At 39.9% G+C, this 24,263-nt stretch overlaps 2 protein-coding genes across 2 annotated transcripts in view; one reads left to right on the top strand and one right to left on the bottom strand.

The window, feature by feature from the left end:
• Window positions 1-4,026, top strand: part of LOC121354113 (pinopsin-like) — a 65,721-nt gene extending 61,695 nt beyond the window's left edge. Inside the window, exon 4 of the mRNA XM_041468491.1 lies at window positions 3,736-4,026. Within this exon, the coding sequence (XP_041324425.1) occupies window positions 3,736-3,951 (216 nt within the window). The 3' untranslated portion in view covers window positions 3,952-4,026. The remainder of the gene's footprint in view (window positions 1-3,735) is intronic.
• Window positions 1,835-22,634, bottom strand: ST6GAL2 (ST6 beta-galactoside alpha-2,6-sialyltransferase 2). Its single transcript, XM_041468490.1, has 5 exons — window positions 21,689-22,634; window positions 17,779-17,876; window positions 14,574-14,675; window positions 13,296-13,470; window positions 1,835-2,082 (listed from the first exon to the last, which is right to left on the bottom strand). The coding sequence occupies exons 1-5, from the start codon at window positions 22,632-22,634 to the stop codon at window positions 1,835-1,837; spliced, it is 1,569 nt and encodes a 522-aa protein (XP_041324424.1).
• Window positions 22,635-24,263: the final 1,629 nt, after the last annotated feature.

Below are 24,263 nucleotides of genomic sequence, written 5' to 3'. Positions count from 1 at the left end.
TAAATAAGAATATTATTAACTTCAAGAATAAAAGTTGCCACCACACATAACATTAAAAAGAAATTGGTATGTAGATTGGTATGTAGTACAACCAGATTCCAAGCCCAGTATGGATAAAACTTATTAATTTTGATATGTACCAAAATGCCTTATGGACATAACTATCCATACAACACAGAAGTACAGTTATTAAATCATCTACACATTATTTCTGTCAATAAGAAGAATCTTAAGATCATTGTAAAGCCCAAAAAGAAGGCTAAGTCCTATGTGAGATATTTATTCTTCATTTTAAGGAAGGAAAATAATCCTTCCGTCCTTCCAAAACTGCTTCCCAAAGAGCTGAGCGAGAGAAAAAGGATTTTGTGATTATCCTTACATTACAACTGAAGGTGAAATAGTCATTAATGTTATTTGCCTTTCTGGCAAAAAGCTTTTTGCTTAAGTCAAAACACAAAAAACACTTTCCACCACAACCAACCAGTCAGCTATTCCTTTCAATGCCCCTTTGAGCTGTTTCCTTTTCTTACTGGATGGACATGAGTAGGACATAGCTGTGCTTTTGTGTACAAATATTCCTGCTGAACTTATTCTAAAAGAAAATGTACAGTCAGTTGGGAAAACACCAAACCAAACCAAACAACTGAGAAAACCACTCCAGACCATTAACTTTTAGAATTGCTGAAAAGAATATTGTCTTTGTGTGTTATGAATGAAAATATCAAACCATCTCCATATGCAATCTGTTGTCAGGTTTTTCTGCAGGCATTACAGCTTTTCTGGGTTATAGTCTTTCAAGCATTAAGTAAAAAATGCTGATATCATCTTCTTTTGTCAGAAAACTTCTTTCTGAACAGCAAGAACTTGTGAACAAGTGACTTTGATTCAGATACCAATGAAATACCTAAAAATAATGTCTGTATTCCTGAATGCTATCTTTGTTGACAAGTGGTGAGCCCCTATGCTTGCTTTTCAGTGTAATGGGTGAATGCTGCACAGCCTCCCTTGGCTTTCTCTGGATCTTTTGTATCTGTGCAGACTGGGGGGAGGCACCATTTCCATCTCATACCTTCCTGATAGTCCTTTCAGGGAGAGTTTTTCTTTCTAATTGGGTCACAAATATGTTCTTTTTTCTCTAAAGAAAGGGTTTCTCTCTTCCCTCTTCAGTCAGTGTGAGCATGGGAGACTGGCATCCAAAACCACATCCAGTAGTTTAACTGGTTTAGCTATGTACAGCCATCTCTGCACACACTTCAGGGCTACTCTAAACCCCTGTTCAGCTGGAGGCCTGGAACTGAGCCTGTGTAGGAACAGGCATTAAAGTCTTCTCTAGTGAATGACTGCACAGCTTGGAGTAGCAATTACTTCATTCTGGGAGAGTGTGAAAATCCCATGGAGCCACAGGAAATGTTGCATTGTTCAACTGGCCACACATACATGAACAATGGAGGCTGTTTCACAATGCCAGGTTTGCCAATTAAATAAATTCATTTAAAAAAACTTACAGTCTAGCATGTGGCATGAGACCACCGACAAATTCTGACAGTCACACCAACAATGATACATTATATTTCTGCCTAAGTATGTCCTTTGCACCTTCATGAACTAAGCTTTTGCTTTTCTTCTGTAACTATTTGCAAAGCAGTAATAAATACTCAGGCTCAGAAAAGAAGTACTTCTCATGCCTGCTACTTAATTACAATTTATAGACTCAAGACTAGATTGGTCTAAGATATATTTTTTCAAGTATTCTCTTCTTGTTTATAGTACGACAGTAGTACCTTATTGCACATTGTTTCTGAAAGACTTACTTCTACAAGTGTGGGAAATTATTTCATTTGGGGCACTTGACAGCTTTGAACCCTGGCAAAATGACTTTCCCCTTCCGATACAGATCATCCTGCAAACCTTTGTTCATCCTCTGCACCAGGAGCTTCTCGTAGAGCAGTGGGTGGTAGGCCCCTAAGGTGCAAGCTGCATCGTAGTAGAGTTCATGGTAGTGACACAGGTCGGTCTGCCGCACTGAAGGGATGTACTCGTACACGTGCACTTCATTACACATGGACATCATGATGAGGATACCTGCAACAAGAAGTGAAAACAAAAGTGAACACCAGCTTTCACTTTTCTCACAGAAATTTCCCTGCAGTCATCCAATCTATTTTTTCTTTCCTTCTTTTCTTTGCTGTCGCACACCTTAAGCATTCTGTAAAATTATTAAGTGAAGCAATCATTCCTTTTATTTGAGCAGCTTTCACTTGTCCCTCATACATAAAGATTGTGATCCCTGTAGAGTCAACAGGGTAGGATAACAGTCATAAAGGAAGAGTGAAAAGCCTGTAAAGGACTTGCATATCACCATCAGCCTCCTGAGTGAGAAGACTGCTCTTTTTCACCTCCCCCCCATTTACTCTGTGGACTGTCCACAAAACATTCCCCACAAGAATCCTTGAAACATCTCCACCTTATTGCAATGTTGGTCTTTCTTAGTCTGAAATTGAACCAATTCCACTTTTCCCCATCCACTTGCTTCTCTCTAAGCAGCAAGACTTGGCCAAACACATGCAGAAGGGCATATAAAGAAACATCATCCATGCAGTGGTGGCACAGAAGCCCACACCTTCAGACAACTCTCATGGAGAGGCACCAGAGACAGATTCCTACTTAAAGCAGTGCTGTCATAAGGAAAAGCCCCTCAACACTTCCTTGCTCAGCAAGGAGAAATCCACAAAATGCCAACCCATTTTTTTCTGCCATGTGCCAGTGGCATACTGTCATCAGCACCATCAACTGTGGTCTTTATAGCCTTAAAACAAGAGAAATATTGCTGTTGCAGCTGCACATTTTCAGATGGACTAATACCAGATAATGACCAACAACACTGCCTAAACTACAATACTTTCACATCAATCACAGCTCCTGGAAGCCTTTTCTGTTTCACAAAGCCATGCAAAAGGAAAGTGACATGAAGTAAGTTTGGATGCCATTTATTTTTTTAAGATTTCACTTAAAAAAAAAATTAGTGTAGGAAATGTATTGAGGCACTTGTAGCATTACTGGTATCCCTGTCTGTGGAATAGGCCTGTCAGCTCTCAGGGGAGGTAGCTGTATGACTGCTCACTTGGCAGATGAGAACTGATGTAACTGTTGTTTGGGGTTTTTTTCTGCTCAACAGCTTTTGCATCATCAAAGGTGTTTTGGGTAGATCTCAGAAGTGAAATGAATTAACATAAAAAATTATTTTGGTTTCTTAATTAAGCACAGCCATTTTCTGAAGTTTACTTTACAATTTGAGAATGCAGGGATTTCAATGGCTTGCTAATGAAAAGAACCCTATGTTCTCCCTATTGTGTATCATTAGATTATCAAAATGACTTTTCCCTGCCTGATGTGTAAATTAACTAAAAAAAAATTACTTCTGTGATCACATCTTTTATCATAAATTAAAGGTTCTGAAAATATTTTATAATTGTTCTACATCTTTACAATCTACAGAATCTATAGTGTTAGAAAAGCTAAGCATATCAATTCTGAAGTTCTCAAATTTGAGTGAACTTTAGCCTTAAGCAGCAAGAAACACATATTCATGGTGAAAAAATATTTAATCTCTATTTGAAAAAAAAGTACATGCTTAATAAACCAAGTTTCCTGGCATTGAAGGTGTTGTAGAGATGCTCTGAATCGTAACCTGCCAAGCAGCTGTATCTAGAATTATTTGGTTTTTTGTTGTTTTAGTTTTACAAATGCTTTCGTCAGCTTTTCCACTGCCAGCCTTCTTCCTCCACTGATGGAGAGCCCACCTACCATTCCAAGGTAACCGTTATCCAGCTGGATCAGAGGGTGGATGGTGGAAACGTGTGCAATAATGAACCACATCCAGAAACAGACAGTAAAATGACTTCTCTCCTGTGCCCAGAGACAACTTCAAAAGCTATACCACCAACATCTTAGAAAAACTGGCTCTGGTGGAAAAACAAGCCTCAACCAAAGTGTGTTCTGTTATTTCACTGCCACATTACCAAGGTAGCTCTACAAGTAATAAAGGAAGTTGCCATTTGTGGGATTGAAAAACTGTCAAGAACAAAAATTGTGACTCCTTAATAACACAAAATTAGCCATGTGAATCCAGATATGGCTCAACCATGACAAAATTTTAAGCAGTATCATTGACTTTGTTGTAAATTAGTTAATGGAGGACGTAGAAGTGGTAGAATTTTACCTTCTAGTCATCAGTGGTTCAGTGTCCTCCAGAATCAACCAAAAAGGCATGCAGGGATATCTAGTTTAGCTCCTTCATTTTCCTGCCTGGTTCCATCCAGACCATGTCTTGGGATTTCAGTCTAGGTTGCTCATAATTAACCATAGCTTCTATTTACGTTTTTGCTAATGCTGGACAATGATGTTTGGCAGGAGGAAAGACATTGACTTGGAAGACTATTTTTGAGTGGTAACCACTAAGTTATAGCACATTTTTGTGTTGAAGTCTGAAAGATGAGCTACAACAACTAGTAGAGATTACCACACACAGAACTATCCCTGTGCTAGAGGCTTATCTGTCCTGGTGGAACCAGGAGCACTCCTGACACTTCCAGGCCTTGTGTACATGTCAAATGCTCATACCCTAGTCTGGGCAAAAACAATGGTCAGTGCCAGGCTGTTCTTCCTTTAGCACCTCTAACACTACAGACCTCCAGCCCATGGGACCAACAGTGTGGTACAACCAGGACTTCCATCCAAACCATATGTGGGTGAGATGCAGGATAACACATGAACCTGAGGAGGTAGGGCCCTCTGCTTAGCTGGCAGAGCCCCCAGATTCTCCCTTGAAATGATCTGCTCCTGCTGTTCTGCGCTGCATTCAAAAAAAACCCAACAAAAACAACCCAAGAAAACAAACGGAGAAGGAAGAATTGGAAAAAAAAGGTTCTTTTTGGAAAGGAAATCTTTTTTGTACAAATACAGTCCTCTCTAAAATAGAGAAGAAATGGTTTAATTTCTCTCTCATGCCTTGGAGTATGTGAAACCCTCCACAGGGGACAGCCCTAGTGTTGTAGAGCCACTACTGCAAACTCAGTTTACAAAAAATATTAATTGAGCACCTTCAAAAGATTAATAGCAATTTAGACCACAAGGACATTTACATCAGTCCATGTACATATATTCAGGTTTTATTCTGTTTTTTCTAATGCCATGTGTCTAGGTTGTTTTTCCTAAGTCCCTAAAACAGACTGGACTACAGGTCTCACATTCCATCCCCTGTCTTTTCATACCATTCTTTAACCACATTCCTCTTTTTCCTTGGTTTTAACACTGCAAGGAGCTACTGACATCTTTATCCAGCAGATGTAAGTGTGCCAAGCTGTCTATATTTTCATGTACCTTCCCTTCTCTCCTCCATTTAGCTTCAGTGATATTATAAATTTTTTAAATCACCAATTGCTTTTTGTCACTTACATGACCCCCAAAATACTTTCTACATTATGTTTGAACTTTAATGCTTTGTATGCAGTCTCAAAGCTAAAGAAGAGGAATGTGCCTGACTGCTTTCAGACAATCTTGGTCCCATTAACTCACTTTGCTTGCCTGTCTATTCTGAGAAGTCCCTTGTTGCTTCCCAATTGTTATCTTTACACATTTCTGCTGTCTGTATTACTGTTTTCTAAGTTTCTCTTTTGTGGCTAAACTTCTTGGCATTTTCTCCCACACCCGTAGTGCGAAAGTGTGCCTTGTTTATGTCCTATCCCTGTACTGCCCTCTGAGTATGTCTTTGCACTTATTTCTTTTGTCTGTGTACTTTTCACATCACCGCCCAATTCAACATCATCTGCACTGACTTTGTTCCATATCTCAACACTCCCCCAGTTATCAGTATGAATGAAAACCTCATTATTTGATAGTCTGTAAGGTGAAGAATTTCCATAGGATACACTTCAATATTTGTCTTCGCTAACAGTCCTTACAACAATTTTCAGTCAGTGCACAGTTATATATATAAAACAGCACAGACTGTCTTACATGTGACCTAAGGAGCTATTAATAAACATCATGAGACAGTCATTGTCCCAGCACAATACAGAGTCTGGACAGAATTACTCTTACTGCGATGTTCATGCGCATCTCTGACCTTGCTGGTTTAAAGCATTGTTTACAGACAATGCAGGTGACAGGTATTTCTAGGGCAAAACTCATCTAACTTATTTTAGATGTCTCCTTTAGGATGTGTTGAATTGTTCACCTAAAGAGAACTTTTAGTACTGTTTCTCTCCACTGACTAGAAACCAAAAATAAGAGTCTGGCACTTGGCTATCAAGAACCTTCTCCTCTACTCTCCTGTGTAAGTAGCTTTTGGAGCATCATGAAAAATAATATAACTGGCTTTTCCAGAAGCACAGTGAAAAGAAACAAAAAGAAGGCGTGATCAAATGTGCCCCTGGTGCAGTTACCCACAACTGAGATAGGTATCACAGGCTCCTTTGCTGTCAGCAGAAGAAAGTGAGCACTTTTAGGAAGCAGGGCATGTCTAATGGATCATACAAGCCATTCCCCAGAAGCTCCTGGTTTTTCCTGCTGGCTGTAGGAGAAGCCTGAGTACCAGCACGGATAGGGATGAAAATTTCACATGTTGAGGACAATTTGGGGCTCACAGTAATATTACGAGGTACCTATTTTTTGCTGTAATAATTCTGAGGGTGACTAACACAAATACAGACCTGCACTGAGAACAGTTGAAGTCAGGAAGCACAAATCCTGCTCTCTGACTGACCCAGACACGGACCATACAGACATGGCAAATTTATGTGCAAGGATTAAGCTGATGGGAGATGTGGGGTTTTTTTCCAGCACTCATAAATTCTAATTCTAAGAGAATTACAAAGTATTTGGGGAAGGCCAGTAGACATGCACAACTTGGGAAAACATAAAAACTGAAAGGGAAAGCCTATAGGCTGCCTACAGCATCTAAATATATAAAAGCTTTTTAGATCTTCAATAGCCAATCCATATTTCACATTAAGGAAAAAGTCAGGGTATCCAGCATGATTTTAGTTTTGACAAACATGGCTGGGGCTACCATACATTCAAAATCACAACTGAAGATAATTCTGCATAGGCCACTAATCTAATAACCTTGCTGGATGTTTGAAAGTCCCATTTGGATTACAATTGTAAAAATGGAAAAATGCAAAATAATTCTGCCTCTTTTGTGGTAGAACATTCAAAGGTGTGCTTTGTGAATGTTTTATAGTTGAATGGCAATGTTCATGAACACCCAAACGAACATTTAAAAAAAAAGGAAAAAAGAATTGTGAGCATAGAATACTCTTTCAAAAATACTATAAAATATATTATTCCAAAGAAATTATGTGATTGTCAGAAACAGTAAAATGCAACTTTGTTATAGCAGTGCAATTGTAGACACTAAAACAGCATTACATATTTTGAATTATTATATATTAGTATTTCAAAATTCTTAGAAAAGTGTGTTATGTCTTCTTGGCATTTTGGTTAAGATCAAGTGTAGTGTAGTACTTTTATTTTTTCCTATTTGGCAGATACCTTTGGTGTTAGGAAGTGTTGGGTACAGTTTAAACTATGTCCAAATGACACAAATAAACCTAGCTTTTACAATCTGCACTGAGAACACTTAAACCAGAATTATATGAAGATTAAATTCCTTGCATGAATGGTTTTTACAAATGAACATCTTCTATGGATTCTAATCATAAGGAGAAAATTTTTTTTTTTATTTGTTCTTGGCAATTTGAATAATTCGAAAGGTTTTAATTTTCCAACATGAATATTGTATGGTACAATTAAGCACTGTGGTTAGCACTCTAATTTAAAAAAGAACGTTTTCTAGTTTACAAATAAATAAAATACAGTTTAATGTATCTGAATCAACAGATGGTGTATGAAAGCATCTAGAATTTTAAGTGTAACTCAAACATCCATCAAGAACACAGAATCATTATAACATAATGCAAGAGATGCTGAAAACATTTAAATACATATAATCTGATTCATTCCCATAATGTATCATTTCACACACATCGTAAATTCAGTTACAGAAAATAATTTAGCTAAATATACTAGTAAGTTTGTGTATTTTAAAGCATTACAAATAAGCATAAAGCATTTAGAAGGTGTAGTCTTCTATATGATAGTCTACTACTATAGTCTCTCTTGGATTGCAGAAAACACAGGAAAGTCCTTGAAACTGGGCCAAATGTGCCTCAGTTGTTCTTTGGTACGTGCAGTAAAAGTAGCTCTGGCTTTTTAAAACACTTTGTTTCTTAAAAAGGGTTCTCTTACCTCTGTTTAGTTCATAAACTATGTGAAAAATATTAACCACAAGAAAAACAAATTATTTATCAAAGAATTGTCACCAAGTGGCCCTGTGCCTAAGCTTAATAATTTGTGCAATACTTGTCATCTCTGTTGTATAGATACTAGCATTACATAGTAGACCTTGAAAATTGCATATTTATAACTTGGTGAATGCAAAAAGCTCTACATTAATCACAATAATACATTCTGTAATATAAGCACAGACTGGAAAATACTGACCAGTAATATAATGTAATTCTAAATGTATTGTTTAATTTTGGGAGATACACTAGAATAATAAATTTTTAATGTGATTTAAGAGGAGAGTTTGCCCTTTTATGTCTCCATTTTGAGAAGTGGGAAATACTCAAATTTCAGTGTGCTTTTTATTAGTGTAAGAATAATTTGAAGCTTATGTGTATATTTATTTGTGGGCTAATACTTGAACAACATGGAGCTGGCAAGAGTGAGCACTATTCTGTTCCTGCACCAACTGCAGTTAAAGCAACTGAATAACAGCAACAAAGGCAACTTTTAATATGTCCAGTTGTTTCTTTCAGTTCATGAAAGTGCATTTTTTCCTAAGCAGAGCTGAAGATCAGCTGTATACTGCTATGCAACATGCTCTCCGAAGCTGTTTTAAATTTCTTAGTCATACAATAACCTGCTAATGTTGCAGTGCAATGATAGCCTTGCTTGTACTATTGTCTTGATGCATGCAAATGAAGATTAAAGTAATGTTATCGACTATTACTGATGCATAACTGTTAAAACTGGAATGTCAACTGTAAAGCCTCAAACATTTCCCTTCTCCGAACAATAAAGTAATCTGGGCTTAGTTATTTTGTATTCAGTGGACTGTATGTTATGCTAAAATTTCTAGCACATATCAAAACTACCACACAACCTAAAATGTAAGAATCTACACAGGTCATGTTTTGATTGAAAACAAACCAAAATACTGCAGTCACAGCTTTCAGCTAGCTTTTAAAAAGATAAAAGTCACTGCTTTCTAACAGTACATAAATGTGAATTTCAATTAAAGTTACCTCTGAAGAGGTAAATCAGCAAAGTGTACTGATGGACTATGGTAAGTAGGAATTTATAGAAAGTCCACTAAGTAAACACTGGACAGGAGCAAAATCTCCACAGAAAAGCCTTTATATGATCTCGACATGATTAAAAAGCTCTCAGAATTTCCGAATGCTAACGTACCATCCCATCCAACGAGCACAGAATGCTGCTCTTGGGAAACTGCAGTTTTACTCCTGGTCTTCAGATGACAAAAATGTAGGGTCAGCATAGGCTGTTTACATTGGCTACCAAAGAGAGTACAGGAACAGTCAGTTCTTACAGCAGAATGGTAACAGTAGAGACTGACACTTTATATACATCAGATTCAATTAAAAACTGAGCTTTGATATGTACAGAAAGAAGGGAGGACGACCGAGTTCACATTTCACAGTGAAAGACTTATTAACAGGAAATGAGAGATGACTTCTGTTGCCAAAGGTAGGGCAAATCCTTCCCTAGTAACAGTGCTAATTTAGGATTTGCCAGTGGAATCCAAGTCTGAGGTTTGGTGGTTGGATGCTTATATATCTTCTGAGAAAAATGGCGTAGATCCAAGTCCAAGATGAGATGTAAACATATCAATACTCATTTAGCAAACTTATTTTCAGCCAAATGCAAACCAACAACTTTAACTGTGAAAAGCCACCATGGCAATTGCCTAATGCTAATGCAAGATGATGAGAATACTGTGCAGAAATTAGTTTAGAAGCATGAAGGCAGCAGCTGCAAAAGTAATGCAAAAATATGAAGGAATGGCTTCTCAAAGCTCTTATAAAGATTAGACTAGGAATACAAAGAGTAAATGGTTTATTATGAGGAGTGACATTAGCTAAGCTATGACATGTCACATAAGGCAAAGCTACAAGCCAGCTAAAGTCCATGCTGGTGTCTCAGGAAATGAACCAAAAGAGACCCCCAGATTAAAATCAAAGGGTTGGTTTACCCTGTTGGACCTTTACCTACAAACCATCATCTCTCCCAACCAATCCTGCTCTTCCCTTCCTCTCATTTCCCCTCCACAGCTGGGACACACCCTGTGCTTCCCTCACACAGCCACCAGCTGTCAAATGCTACTGCCTCTCCTCAGCAACACTGAGCTGGTGCAGAGCTGATGTAGCAGGGTTTGAGGGAGGCAGGGGGTCCAGGCAGAGTCTATGCAGATGTAGGGCAGCCATACCCCAAAGGAAGTGCAAAAACCATTATCTTCCCTATCCCGCATGCAGTGAAAAAACCAGGGGAGAAGTTCTACCTCTTGTCTCTCATTCCTCTAAAATCAAAGCATGTGAGAGACTACCTCTTCCCCACTGGCTCCTCTTCTGAGACATTTAATAATATTGTGATTTAAGTACTGTAATACAGTTATTAACGATGTTGAAAGATTCCTCTGACATAAGTCATTGTGGAACGATGCTGACTCGTTGCTGCAGAAGAACACCTTGAGGACACATTCCACTAACATCCTTCCTTTGGCAAGATTCAGTTTCCTACAAATAGTGCTAAGTGCAGGAATATAAGCAATTGTCAGGAGAAAAATGTAATTACTGAAGAAACAGTGTAAGACCATGCTAAAACATTCTTGACATTTGTGAAAAGAAACATTCTGATGTTTCCATGTTTTAATTTATACATTTGTCCAATTTTGTAAACTGGGCCTAATGGAAGCTAAAAAGCTTGAAACGAAAGTGCCTTGCTTGACTCAGAACCATTTTTGTAACCTTTTCTATATGATTAGAATCATCATGGTCCATGCTAGAAAGTGCTCAGATTCAGGAATGTATATCTCTGTAAAAATTCATACTCCCTATTTAACAACAGCCTATCTCTTTCACATATCTCTTCTAAGCACAGTGGCATTTAGTAGTGTGGTAATTTAATAAATTATTTTCTCTTCTTGGAATTAAGACACTCATATTTTATGATGGCTATCACTTACTCAGTCTTTGTACTAATTCTATAGGAAATAATTTTACAGATTTTATAAGATCGGGTAGAAGCTCAGTACTCAGCACACCTCTTTCATACAGGGACACTAGTTGTGTCTGCCAGCTTCAGTTCCAACAGGATTATCTGCTGCATGAGTGATTGAGAGACACCTGAAGACCAACATGACTTTTCAGCTTTCTGCCAAGCTACATTATATTTTTTTAAGCTTTATCTTACCCTTTATGTCCCTGACAATATGCATTTGCTGTTTCTGTGCTACCTCTGTATTTAGATGATGTTACATGTGCAATGCATTCAATAAGGTTATCAAAACAGGAAGACTCTCCCTAATAAAATATTTAAAATTTGTCTATCACAACAGTATCTAGTTATGAAATGGGGTGGATATGACATCCAATAAGCTCATCTTAATACCTTGTTTCTTTAAAGTTAGTAACAGACTACCAAAAAGCACCGCTTCTTGGAAAAGAACAATATAAATAAAATTCCCACTAGAGAAGAAGGCAAATCTGCATCTGTACACAGAGTATATTTATCTGTACAGCTTTTGTTGTTAAAATTTTGCTTGTTTAATGGTTTATATTTTCAAAGCTTTCTCTGCTTGAAGGATTTTTTTTGTCACTAACATTTAGATTTGGGATTGAAGATTGCTGTTCTATTCTCATAGTGAAATTAATTCAGTTTCTTCAAAGAAAGCTTTTGAAGTGTTTTTTATGTGTGGTGGAAGTAGAGATTGACAGCACAATGATCCTCTTCAATATTCTTACAATCAGCAGCTGTTAACCTATTTTTATCAACAACTTCATTGCTACAAGAAACACTTTTGCAAAATGCAGCTGGTGAGATCATTCGACATGAGCTGTCTTCTTCCTGTGAATTTTACAAGCAGGTTCCAAAAAAACCTCACTTGAAGAAGTAACCAACAGCCAAGGCCCCCTCCAACAACACACCAGGCCTCCTTTACTTTCCACTCATGTTCCAGGTATGCACAACCCACTCAAGGCATAGATGGGCATCTCCCAGAAACCTTTGTATTCTCCCTCTGGGAGCTTCTGCACCCTCTCTAAGACCTTTGGTGTGCTCCAAGGTATCCTAGGATGCCACTACTGCATATAGAACCAAGATGAATGCTCAAAACTGGTTTTCCCATATCAGATGCAATCTCAGGTGTCCTTGCTTTCAGATTCAAATACAAAGGAAAAAACCAAACCAATTTCTGACTGCAGCAAATACCTAGATCGGTATCACAATGTCAGTGAGGAAAGGATGGCGTTTCCAAAGCGGAAGATGGTATTTGAGGCTGTAGTGCCCTCTGAGTGTAGAAGCATAAGCCAGGATGACCCTGACTCAGCCTTGCCGCTGTGCCTACTTGCATCCTTTAGACCTGTCCACACTCAGGGCCTGTTGTACATCAGGTAAGTTGTTTTGCTGTATGAATTATGGGCAGAGTGCCAAACTGTCCCCTCAGAAATACTAAGGAAGGACCAAAAAATACAGTGAAACACTACTGCTTCCAGTTCAGACTAAGCACTAGAAGCCCCTGGCCTATGTAGGGAATACAGCTCAGCCTGCCATTGATGTCATCCTGTCTACATGATCTGCCATCTGCTTTCATTTGTTGTCTAAGCATTCTCTGCTCTATGATCCCAATGAGGAACTTCAGAATTGACTAGGTCCTCAAAAGATATATTAATATGGAATAATACAAATTTCTCATAGATATATGCATATTTTATAGATATGGTAGACATACTATGGATGTGAAGGGCAAGAAAGCAGAACATCAAATTCACTCAGCTATTTTCTAGTTCTCATACTGTGTGTTTTTGCTAGTCATTGTTTCTGTATAGAGCACACAGTACACATTTATGGACTCTATCCTCATGCAACGTATACATTTGAAATTATTTTTTTAATCTAACGCCTACTGGGACCATCTTTGGTACACCTACCAATAAACCCTGAAGAAGGAGGGTTGGGCTGTATCTTCTCTTTAGTGTTCTCCTGAATGATGTCCCAGAGCTGCCATATAAACTTTGGATGGAGGATGTAGAATGGCTGGGTTGGATTCTTCCTGCGATGCTGTACGTAGGGAGTGAACAGATTGTAGTCTGGCTTCTTATACCACTGGGAGGAAAAAAGTCACATGTTTTTTAATAGTAAGAAACATGTTTTGAATACTACATGTACAACAGCATAAACTGGCTTCATTTGGGTTCTGTAGAACACAAGCAAAGGTAGCAAAGCAACCTGCACTGGTGGATGCTTCTGCTAGAAAGGCATTCCTCACTCTGGGCTACTCTGTTTCTTCCCTTCACACAACAACTCCCAGTAAGTAATTGACTGCTGTGGGATGAGCCAAGACCATTTTTCCCTCACAGATCCACATTAAAGAAGACGTTCAAAGAGCTTTGACATGATATCTGGGCCTGGGGGTGAATCTTGCTCTGAAAGCATCCCTGTCCCTGACGGAGGCAGCAGCAGTGCATGACGCGGGCTGATGGCAGCCTGCGTGGGAAGCAGGCAGCCTCTGGCATCTGTTGCTAAGGGAGTTCAGCAGATGAAGGTTTACTTTCTACTCTGCAGCCTGCTCAGCTCCGAGCTCCCTGTGCCAAAAGCCATCAGATCAACTTGTCTGCCGGAGCTGCAGCAACAGCCAAAGTGGAGACTCCCCCAGTGACAACCAGATGGACATCTGCTGCTCTCAGTGAGGGGGTGGACAGCAGGGCACAGATGGCTCTGGGACAGTGGACACAAAGGGAAAGCTGGTGGGGAGGAGGCCTGAGAAATGGGGAAGGCACCCAGAGAGACTTTCACAAGGATGTTGTATTTTGTTTGGGAAGGCAAAGGGGAAAATGGGGAAAAATTGATACAGTTTTTCACCTTTCCTGATAAAACCTACTTCTGAAATCTAGCAGTGTTCCCTCCTTAGCAAACACACAGAAAACTCACTGTTATGTGAAAATAGCAATGTGTTATCAAACAAATACCACTATTCATCTATCCTAGCATCTCAGAACAATCCCTTCCAGTATAATTGCTGGTTACTAAAAAGTTTTCGACCAATAAATCAATTTTGACCAATTCCTATAGACATAGCATTCTCCACTCAGATACAGACAGAACTGGGGCTCATGGTGAAAAGGGAGAACCAGGAGACTAAAGTAGCAAATTAATTTTCTCCAGTACTTTCAAATAATTGGGAAGAAAAGTCTAAGTGGATATCTTACCACATTCAGATTTGCAGAGTAGGGAGCAGGATCCCAGGCTACTAAGATAACATCTTTATACAAGGAGCTGTCGACAAAGTGATGGTTTGGATTGGTGAGAATCTGCAAACACAAATGCAAAGAATTCAACAGCATTAAAGGCAAGTGGGATCCATAAAAATGGCAAAATCCTTCTCTCAAGTGAACAGTCCTACCCACGCTGCTGTTTGTTATGCTTCAGTTTTGGTTGATTTTAAGCATCTTGTTTTGTTAAAAAAATATACAAAAAAAGCTTAGCCATAAACAGCACTCATTACAGTCTGAAGTAGCAGTATGCTGAATTACTCTCCATCTGTGAGGGATGTGATGGTACCACTTGAGATGCTGTGTTATTGCATATCAACATTACCGTGTATTCTGGAACTTGAAAACAAAACACTATTTCAGATGGCCTGCGGGATCCTCGTGGACACAGAGCAGCTTTCTTTGAAGGGCTACATCCTCCAAGGGTAATGTCTGTCTCTGCCACCCATCCCCAAGCACCTTTTTCACGGTTTTCTCATTTTAACAGCAAGTCACTATCATTTCAATCAAAAAATGCAAATTAGACCATGACTGTACAAACTGGAATACCTAGAGAAACAATTCCAACAACAGGCATGTTGCAGGGCTATTTTTGAAAGAAACTGTCATTTTCCTCTAATCTACTGCTCACATATAACTCCTTCTTGTATCTCCCAGTACTTTGCCTGATCATCCCAACACACTGGAAGTCTACTCTTCACTCCTGCCGGCTCATCCCTTCCAGAATCCTCCATGTCTAACTAGATCTCTTTGATTCCTGGTGCATCCAATGCCAGGAAGTACTGCATTGGTCAAAACAGCATGAATTTTCTTCCAGCTGTTAAAATAATCAACATTCCAGACAAATAGATCCATAATAATTTTCATTTCCCTTTAGGATCCAATGAGCCATATTTAATTATGCATATTTTTCTTCAGAAAAATAATATTGTTGCCATAGCAATATTCTTCCTACCATAAACTGTGAGTTTAATGATTTCCATCAGCCTTCTACAGTTAGAACAGAATTAGTCATGCTGCTAGCAGCATTCCCAACTTAATTTCTCAGAACTTTCACCTCAGAATGTAAACACCTTTTTTGAGTATACAGAGCAAATTAACCAAAAGGCCAAGATTTTAAAAGCTTGGTTCCACACTTACCACACAAAGGAGCTCTTACTTGCCTTTCAATAAGCAAGAGTCCTCTGGAGGTGCTGTCCACACAAATTTTGCTTTCAGTGAGCCTGCATTCATACCTATGAGTTTTTGCTGCAATAACAGTATCTGTTGCCAGTGCACAGGCTTTCTTCACATCCTTTGGGCTTTCACAGTGGAGAACAGGCCACAGAAGAAGAAGGAAGAAGGGGCCACAGCAGCCTTTTAAATAAGTGAATGCAGGAGTTTCCAACAGTGAGGTGGAGAGGAGGGTCAGTAAACCTGTAAGGTAACCCAGCTGCAGTAAAGGTAGGGAAAGCAACTTCCATCAAGTGGCCTGTGCAGATTTCCCTCTCAGAGAGGGCAAGGTAATTTCTCACCAGGCAGACAGACCATCATGGATGGCTTCTAACCTCTGTGAAGGAGCACAAAGCTGGTGGAAATACAAACACTTGTGAGGAAACCATGTGAGCTGACCTGGTCAGAACTTTGCTCTGTTTTCTTGGGAGGTCTCATGGGGAGCAAGCCTTACACAGGGCAGAAGAGAAGACCACAGGACCCTCCATCACCATCCCAGTGGGAATGTACTGCAGCAGATCTGGGAGCTAGAAGACCCCACTCTGCCCTGCATGGAGAGCAGCTAATTTAACCACAATCTCTGTGAATTTGTTGGGGAGCTAAAAAGCTTAGATCACTCCCTGAGAACATTTCTCTCTTCTGCAGGGAGCCTACTGAGTCTAGTAAACTATAAGGAGTTTCTAAACCTTTATCCTTGCCCAGTTCAGGAGTTCAGGCACGGTCAACGTCAGGACATTTTGGCTAACAGTAAAATGGAGAATCACCAAAGAAAAGGAAAAAAAACCCCAACAAAACAAAACAAAAGTAAAATAAAATACGTTAAAATCCACATTCTCTATACACTGATTACAGCACTTAAGGGAGAATAAGATATTTCTGCTTTCTTCTTGTGAACAAAAGAGAGAGGGCATATTTAACCCAAAGCACTTCAAAGATCTAGTCTGTTCAGCAGCCTCACAAAGACCTACAAAATGAGTGAAGTGAATGACAGCAAACATGGCTAACAACATGAGCTTATACACATAAGAAACACATCCACCAAGAACAGACTTAGCATGGGCACTCAAAGCAAAAGAAAAAATGAACCCGTAAGAATTACAGTAACTGAAAATTTTGCTCTCCTTCAACAAGAATCAATAGAGAGCATGCTACATGGCCAACCATACTCCTGGTGTTGACTAAGTAAACCCATTTCAGTATGTCATAAAATTTCACAGAAATTCTGTTGCTGACTTTTTGTCTGCATTTCATGAAGAGCAAAGAGGTTTGGTTTGCCCAAGACAGGAATTCAGGCAACAGCATTTTTGAAATTGAAAAACTAATCTCAACCATAAGGTGTCACTGTAGCTCAAGTCACAATTATTTGTTTACACCCATGCACAGAAAATCCCATTTTCTCTTGTTTCCATTCAGATGAACAAACTCACCTGATGCGTAATACCCAGTACACACTAAAGTTTTTCACTAGTTCTTTCCAAATTTCTAAACCATGATGACTTGCCTAGCGTTACACAACTCAGTTCCCATTTCTTTTGCCTTCCAGCAAGGAAATAATTGGGGAACTGGAAAATATGAGAAAACAGCTTTGGAATCACCACAGCCTGAGCTTCATGAAAATCCTGGAGGCAATGGCTTCTCCAGGAGGTCAAGGTCTTCTGTACTGACAGCTCTCTGGCATCCTGCAGTGCCTTTACAGATCAGTTCACATGAGAAACTTTACAAATTGGTTCTCTGAAGCGAGGCTATCGAGCCACTCTACTGACAGCAGTGCAAACATACATGTAAGGGAAAACTTTCACCTTCTCTGCATCATGACTGTTGAATCACTGCCTGCTTCCCATATTATCCAACACTTTTTCAGAGATTATTTACTTGCTGTCATATTGTACAGAAGAGACATTGACTTGAACTCTGAAAAAGAAGATCTTACCTGAGAATTAATGATCCGCATGGTTGTTTTATTGCCAACATCTTTTTCATAGCCACGTGTTGGAGCAGAATTAAATCTTAAAACGGCATCATGGGAATCTAGGAGCACAAATGAGGGGGTAACTCTTTTTTCTTAGTATACAGAACAGTAAGATAAAACCAGTTATCCAAACTAATACAAAATTTATACAATTGTCCTAATCTGGATATTCTAAGGATGATGAATGTTCTGCTATGCACAAACAAAAATCCTCTTGCATCTGTCATATGTTATTAACATAAAAGCTCACTGGGAAAAAAGTTCAGAATCATCTATTAATTTAGCATGCAATATTTAAATACTCCTCTTAATTGGATAGACTTACTGTGGGAAGACTATTAGTACACCCACTACACACAATTGTTCACTACTTCTGTCACAAAATTTACAGATAATTACTCCATGGAAAAGCATGTAAACTGCAGGGATATCTAATTGCACATTTGAATGAACAACAATGCTTAACTACAAGCTGGTGTTTCACAGTATTTTATAACACCTGAAAATCTCAGACTACCCCAAATCTATTAATCATACTGTGTACTTATTCTCAAGCTCAGTACAAATCTTAAAGAGCCTCTGTATGGAAGCCAGCCCACACATCTGCTCACACAAAGAAACCTCAAGATCCCTTGCTAGCAAAGATCTAACAGAGTTGAACTCTCAAAGTTACTCCACAAGCAGTTGACCTCGGAGTCATGGAGCAGAGAAAGCAGCTCTAGGTCAAGTATGGGTCAAGGGTAGACACCACATGCAAGCCTCCATTGGATAAGAGATAATCACCCTCCCAGTGCTTCTTTTAAGGGGATCTCAAAGCCCAAAAGGTGTGAAGGAGAGCAGGACATTTCATCCACTGTCTAGAAACAATGGTCCCTGTTGGTAGCTGGTATTTGGTCTGTTTTTATCCCTTCTATCCAAGGAAGCTGAGAATATGAAATGCCTTAACCCACAGGTAGTCTGTACATCTGTTCATCTCTAGTCATTTAAAATTTGTTGTCTGCAGCTAAAAAACTGGAAGAGGCAAAGGTCTCCAAAGATAACCAACCTGCCTCAATGGAGTCTTGGCTTGCTCCTATCAAACTGGGATCTTTTCCCTCCTTTACTCTGCACTTCTTGTACTCATACAGGGAAGCACAGTGTGGCATGCAGCCAGCAGTGTGATCTCAGACATACATGTTAGCATTAATATGTCCTGTCTGAAAAGAGGGATTTTGCCAGATGCCCACCAAACCAAACTCTTCAGAAGCTAAGGAGTGGAAGTTTTTTCTGTGTCCAAATTCAGGGACAGCCCTAGCCTCAACACCTAGACCTTATCTGCTAAGCATCTTGATTGTGCAGGAACTAAAGGAAATTAATAGAAGCTGCAGGTATTTCACGTATTTGGAGAAGGAAAATAAAAACACAAGTTTGTTGTAATAAATTTAACAACATAAATTTAGACCCGTGATTGACAACTTTTAGACAATCTGTTGACTGAGAACTGGATTAGGAAATGGGAATTTTATGATTTGCAGCTTAATTGAGACAGTGTGATGCATTTCCAACAACACTCATGCTGGTTCTTCATATACAGATGAAAAACTTCTTTGCCAAAAATAGCTGTTTTTAAATAAACTGATTTTAATTTAAGTATGTGTTTGTAGATAAGCATTTTAAAGATCAAAAAAAGTTTGGGGTTTGATCACAGATCCCTGTTACTTCCTGTGATGCCAAAATAATTGGTTCTCTCAATTAATAGCATGATCACGATGGGAGTGTGCTATACTTGCATAGTATTTCCATGCCTGCTTTCATTAAAAAGCAGTCAGAGGGGTGGAGGAGAGAAGGGCAAAAGGCAGAACACAAATTAACATTTTTGCTTGTGTTTCTAATAGGAATGCAGAAGAGGGAGCTAAAGGCCTATAAAGGGAAATGTGCTTTGCTACTTCTTTGATAGGATTTTTTTTTTTGTCTCTTGGGAGAATAAACCACAGAATCACAGAATGGTTTGGGAGGGAGGGACCTTTAAGACTATCTAGTTTCAACCACCCTGCCATAGGCACTAGACCAGGTTGCTCAGAGCTCCATCCAATCTGGCCTTGAACATTTCCAGGGATAGGGCATCCACAGTTTCTCTGGACAATCTGTTCCAGGGCTTCACCACCCTCACTGTAAAGAATTTCTTCCTAACATCTAATCTAAGCCTCTCTTTCAGCTTAAAATTGCTCTCACTTGTCTAGCACTGCTGTGAGCAATCACTTGGCCCCCCACAGTCTGGGCCAAATCCTCTCCTCAGTCACTGGTAGCTGAAAAAACCTTCTGTGATTCCTGGTGCCCCAACATCTCCTGGCACAAAATGTATGAGATCTGAAAATTCAATGTGGGCTTTTTCAAACCCAATCTTCCTCCCTTTAGGTGGCATCAGATGACAATTTCCCATTTAAAACCAAAGTTCTTCTGTAGAAAATGACATAAGCTTCTGTGCCCAGAAACTTCCTAAGAAAATGGGTACACACAGGAGCAAGCAGGGCTCAGGCACCACATCAAGCACCCAAGTCCATGCCTGGGCTGCACCTGTGTACAAATATGACTTGAAGCATGCTGTAATGTGTGGTTGTGTGCTACGGATTCTACAGTAGCACATAATCCATATTGGTGCAAGCTGAGTGTACTGGGGAACATGACAGAAGATTTTGTTTCAGTCAAAGATAACATGCTGGAGAAGATAGGAACTGCTAAGCTTTTTCACCCCAAGATTTCTAAACCAGTGAGGCTTCCTGTGGAATTAAGGGTTACCCTGGTGTGATTTTAGCTGGGCACCTCTGCTGTGCTGGAAGCCTATTGCAGTAGTTGGATAATCCTAGAAGCTCCAACATATCCCAGAGATTTAAAGAAAACCTATCTGTGTCAAAGAGATGATACAGAGTGATAAAGCAAGTATTGGGATGTGAAGACCTGGAAGATGGGGAGGATTAATGAGTGAACATCAAAAGGATTTTTTATAGATAGCTGAAGGAGATGACTCTTGTTTCAGAAACAAGTTGTGAAACCTTTCATCCTTCTTTCAACACTCTTAGCATACTGTACATGTACTACTGAAATGAAGAACTACTGAGACATTAACACAAATCGTAGCAATTTTTGAAAAGAAAAAAATAAAAGTGACCTGGATTAATTTTATGGTCCCACCATCCTTTTCTGAATAGCTACTACAAAACTCAAACCTTGAGGTGGGAGATTCTGAGTGACACTGACATCTCAGCACACCTGTAACCTCACTGACTCAGTGCAGAAATGGGAAAACAGGTGAACACAGAACACTAGAACTCATTTAAATTCAGTCTCAGAAAAGAGACCAGGGGACTTGATCTCAGTGCATGAAGCTACTCAAGGGTCTGAATTCTTTATGCCTGTGAACTCTAAACCAGCAGGAGATGAAGATGACACCCTACTGCTTCAGCCATACAACAGTAGTTTCTCATGAGCTACTGCAAAATAAAGACCAGTGTAACACAGCTGTGCAGAATAAAACCTGAACACATAGCTCTAATCTGCTGAAGAAATAAATGCATGTTGCACACAAATGTTGAATATGGCAGATCTGCTGAAACCAGTTCCGCCTCCCCACTACAAGCTGTAATATGATAAGAAGGCATCATTGTTTTCTTTAAATTAGATTATGACTTCAGGCCTGATTTTCCTTTCGGTTATATTGTTCTGAAAGGGAACAGCCTCACTGAAGTCCATTAGTTTACATTCATACAACTCTAGTGAGAGAGAACAACCTGACTTTACAGAGCTGTGCCTGAGAAGCACGAACATTTTGAATCTAAACATGAACAGACACACATATACATACATATACACACCCAAATAGAAGCATTTCACCCACCTATTTCATCCCCTAGAGAGGAGTTCAGTATTGCACCAGCAGACATAACTACTGCACAGCTCCCAAAGCCATGTGTATATAATTTGACCAGTGGAATTTGGGGAACGTGCTTTTCCCATCCAAGAGTGGAGAAGGGAGCCTCCTTGCCATCTATTGTTTTCACATTCACTCTTTCTTTTAGCTCACAGAATAGCTGGTCTCCTGTCAGCTTGGAGTTTCGTTTCCCCTTGAACCGCACCCCATGCTTATTGGTACTCAAATAATCTTTCATCGCCTTCTGCAGTCGAGGGTTTAGCATCTTGGAAGAGACATCCCCTTTCCAAAGCTTGTAAAGAAAGGATTTCGACATTGTGGAATACAGCCCATCCCAGTCATCAGATTCATCAAGCATCTGGCCTCTCCTATGCTTTGTGCTCCTTCTCCTCATTCTTCTCTGATGGCTCCAGTTGTTCTGTAAAATATTTCCTTTTGGATTATTCACGTCAGCCGAAATGAATTTTTCTATCTCTTGAAGGTGGTTGTGTGACTGAGGCTGACCAGCAGCAAATAAATAATCATCATTCACTTGGTAGAAAGCACTTTTTGATTTTCTTCCTAACTGGGGTGGAAAAAACTCATCTTCATTTCTAAAAGCCTCTTCCAATACAGTCCATTTCTTAGAATTTCCAGTCCCTGATTTAAAAGCACCTAGGAGATCTTCATTAAGCAGTACCTCATTCCCATCAATGGTTTCAGAGAATGATGGGTCATGAATGGCTCCCATGATTACTCTCTGCTTGCCCTGAATGGGCAGAAGTCTCTTAGTTTCAATGTAAGAAAAGGAACTTGGAACTGGTTCAGCAGTGTTGCTATCTGTAAAATAGATGAATATCACCAAGAAAAGCAGGCCCCATGCAAAGATACCAAAAAGCATGAGTTGTTTCCATTGCTTCAAGTTAGGTTTCATGGCAATGCCTTTACCAGCTCCTCTGTGCCTTGAAGTATTGGTGAAGGAAAACAAAACCTGTAAAGAACATCAAACACTATTAAAAATCGTTCAAAAATAAATACAACTCAGAAATATCTTAACACGTATTGATAGATGGTGCAGAATTAATCTCCAGGCAGTAGCACAAAGGTTTCAGTGGCAGAAACAGAACTCCAGAGCCCGCAGACACTGTAGGAGTGACACGCTTTGGCTGTAACCACACTGTGACAGCTGCTAGCTACAAAAGAAGCTGGTGGCCAGTTTCTACAGTAACACTGGATCCTGCCTTCAGGGAGATCATGTGCCTGCCTGCTTCTGCTATACCAAGCATAGCATTAAGAGGGCAAAAGCAAAGCCCATGCCTGGTGCGTGCACAGTGGGTGCAACAGAAGCTGTCTTCTCTTTACCACCGAAAGTCCTTATGCAGAGCAACTGTGGGCAAGCCTGTCTCCAAAGGGACCAGGCAGGGAGCACAAGCTGCAAGTTGCAGCCCTCCTCTGCCCACAGCCTGGAAAGGATGGTGTTCTGTGCATATCATCATCAGGGGGTGAGGGTAGAGCATCACACAAATGGGTCAGAGGGGAGCCTCTTCCTCAGCTGGTATGAACTGGCACAGCGCCAGTGGCTACAACATTTCCTGTCTGGTATCATCCCTGAGTAAGAACAACTCCTGTTCCTCTGCTGTGGATGCTGCATGCACACTGAAGTGGCATGAAGGACTTGTGCACATCAAAGGTGCCAGGGGTTTGGATTTTCCAAAAAGGAGAATGGGTGGCACAACTATCTAAATACATTCCTTTAGGATAAGACAGAGATTTTACATAAAGGGAGTGGGTAGAGAATGTCAGACCTAGTCCTGGAAATATGTGCCCTACTAATACCTGGGGGATTTGGACAGCTTGTGCATTAGTGGAGGGATGCATGGTCCAAATGAAACAAAGTTTGACTGAGGGGGCTCTGTTCCAAGGAAAATACATACCACATTGCTAGATCATCGAGCACACTATGCCCTTACACGAACTCACTTGCTTAATCAAGTGGTGTGACTATCAGTTACAAGCCTGACTGAAGCAAATCCCCACCATAAGCCTTACCATTCACCTCCCCGCATCACAGCCATCATCAGTGTAACTCAGTGTACTAATTAGTGACAGATCACTCACCTGATCCGAATTAAAAATAAGCCAAGCCCCTTCTTCTGGAGTTTTCTTTCTAACCCATTTGTTTCGATGGCAACTTAATGGTGGGACTTAAGAGCCACTTGTACCAGCCAGCTGTGATCAGCAGAGACAAATGGGAGCAGGAGCAAGTTTGGATTTCATTACCAACCTGCGCCTCAGGAGCCACCATCTCATCACATCACATCCAAACAGCTTACACGCCTGTGATAACACACTGCCTGCTCACACTGCCCATCAGGAGGGACCAAAACCACAGTCACCACACGCTATCACCTTTCTGCAAGCTGCTAAAGTACATCAAAGCTGAGTGCAAAGTTTAAACCAAATCTGTAACTAAGACTGTGTTTTCACATGAAAAAGAAACCAGCAGTAACAGCAGTGTAAGACGTTCTCTTTCTGTCCTTCATTCCTGCACTGTGCCTCTGCT

This window comes from Pyrgilauda ruficollis, unplaced genomic scaffold (assembly GCF_017590135.1).
Source record: "Pyrgilauda ruficollis isolate IOZ18807 unplaced genomic scaffold, ASM1759013v1 scaffold22, whole genome shotgun sequence".
Classification (NCBI taxonomy): domain Eukaryota; kingdom Metazoa; phylum Chordata; class Aves; order Passeriformes; family Passeridae; genus Pyrgilauda; species Pyrgilauda ruficollis.
This window is presented reverse-complemented; position numbering and strand designations above follow the sequence as displayed.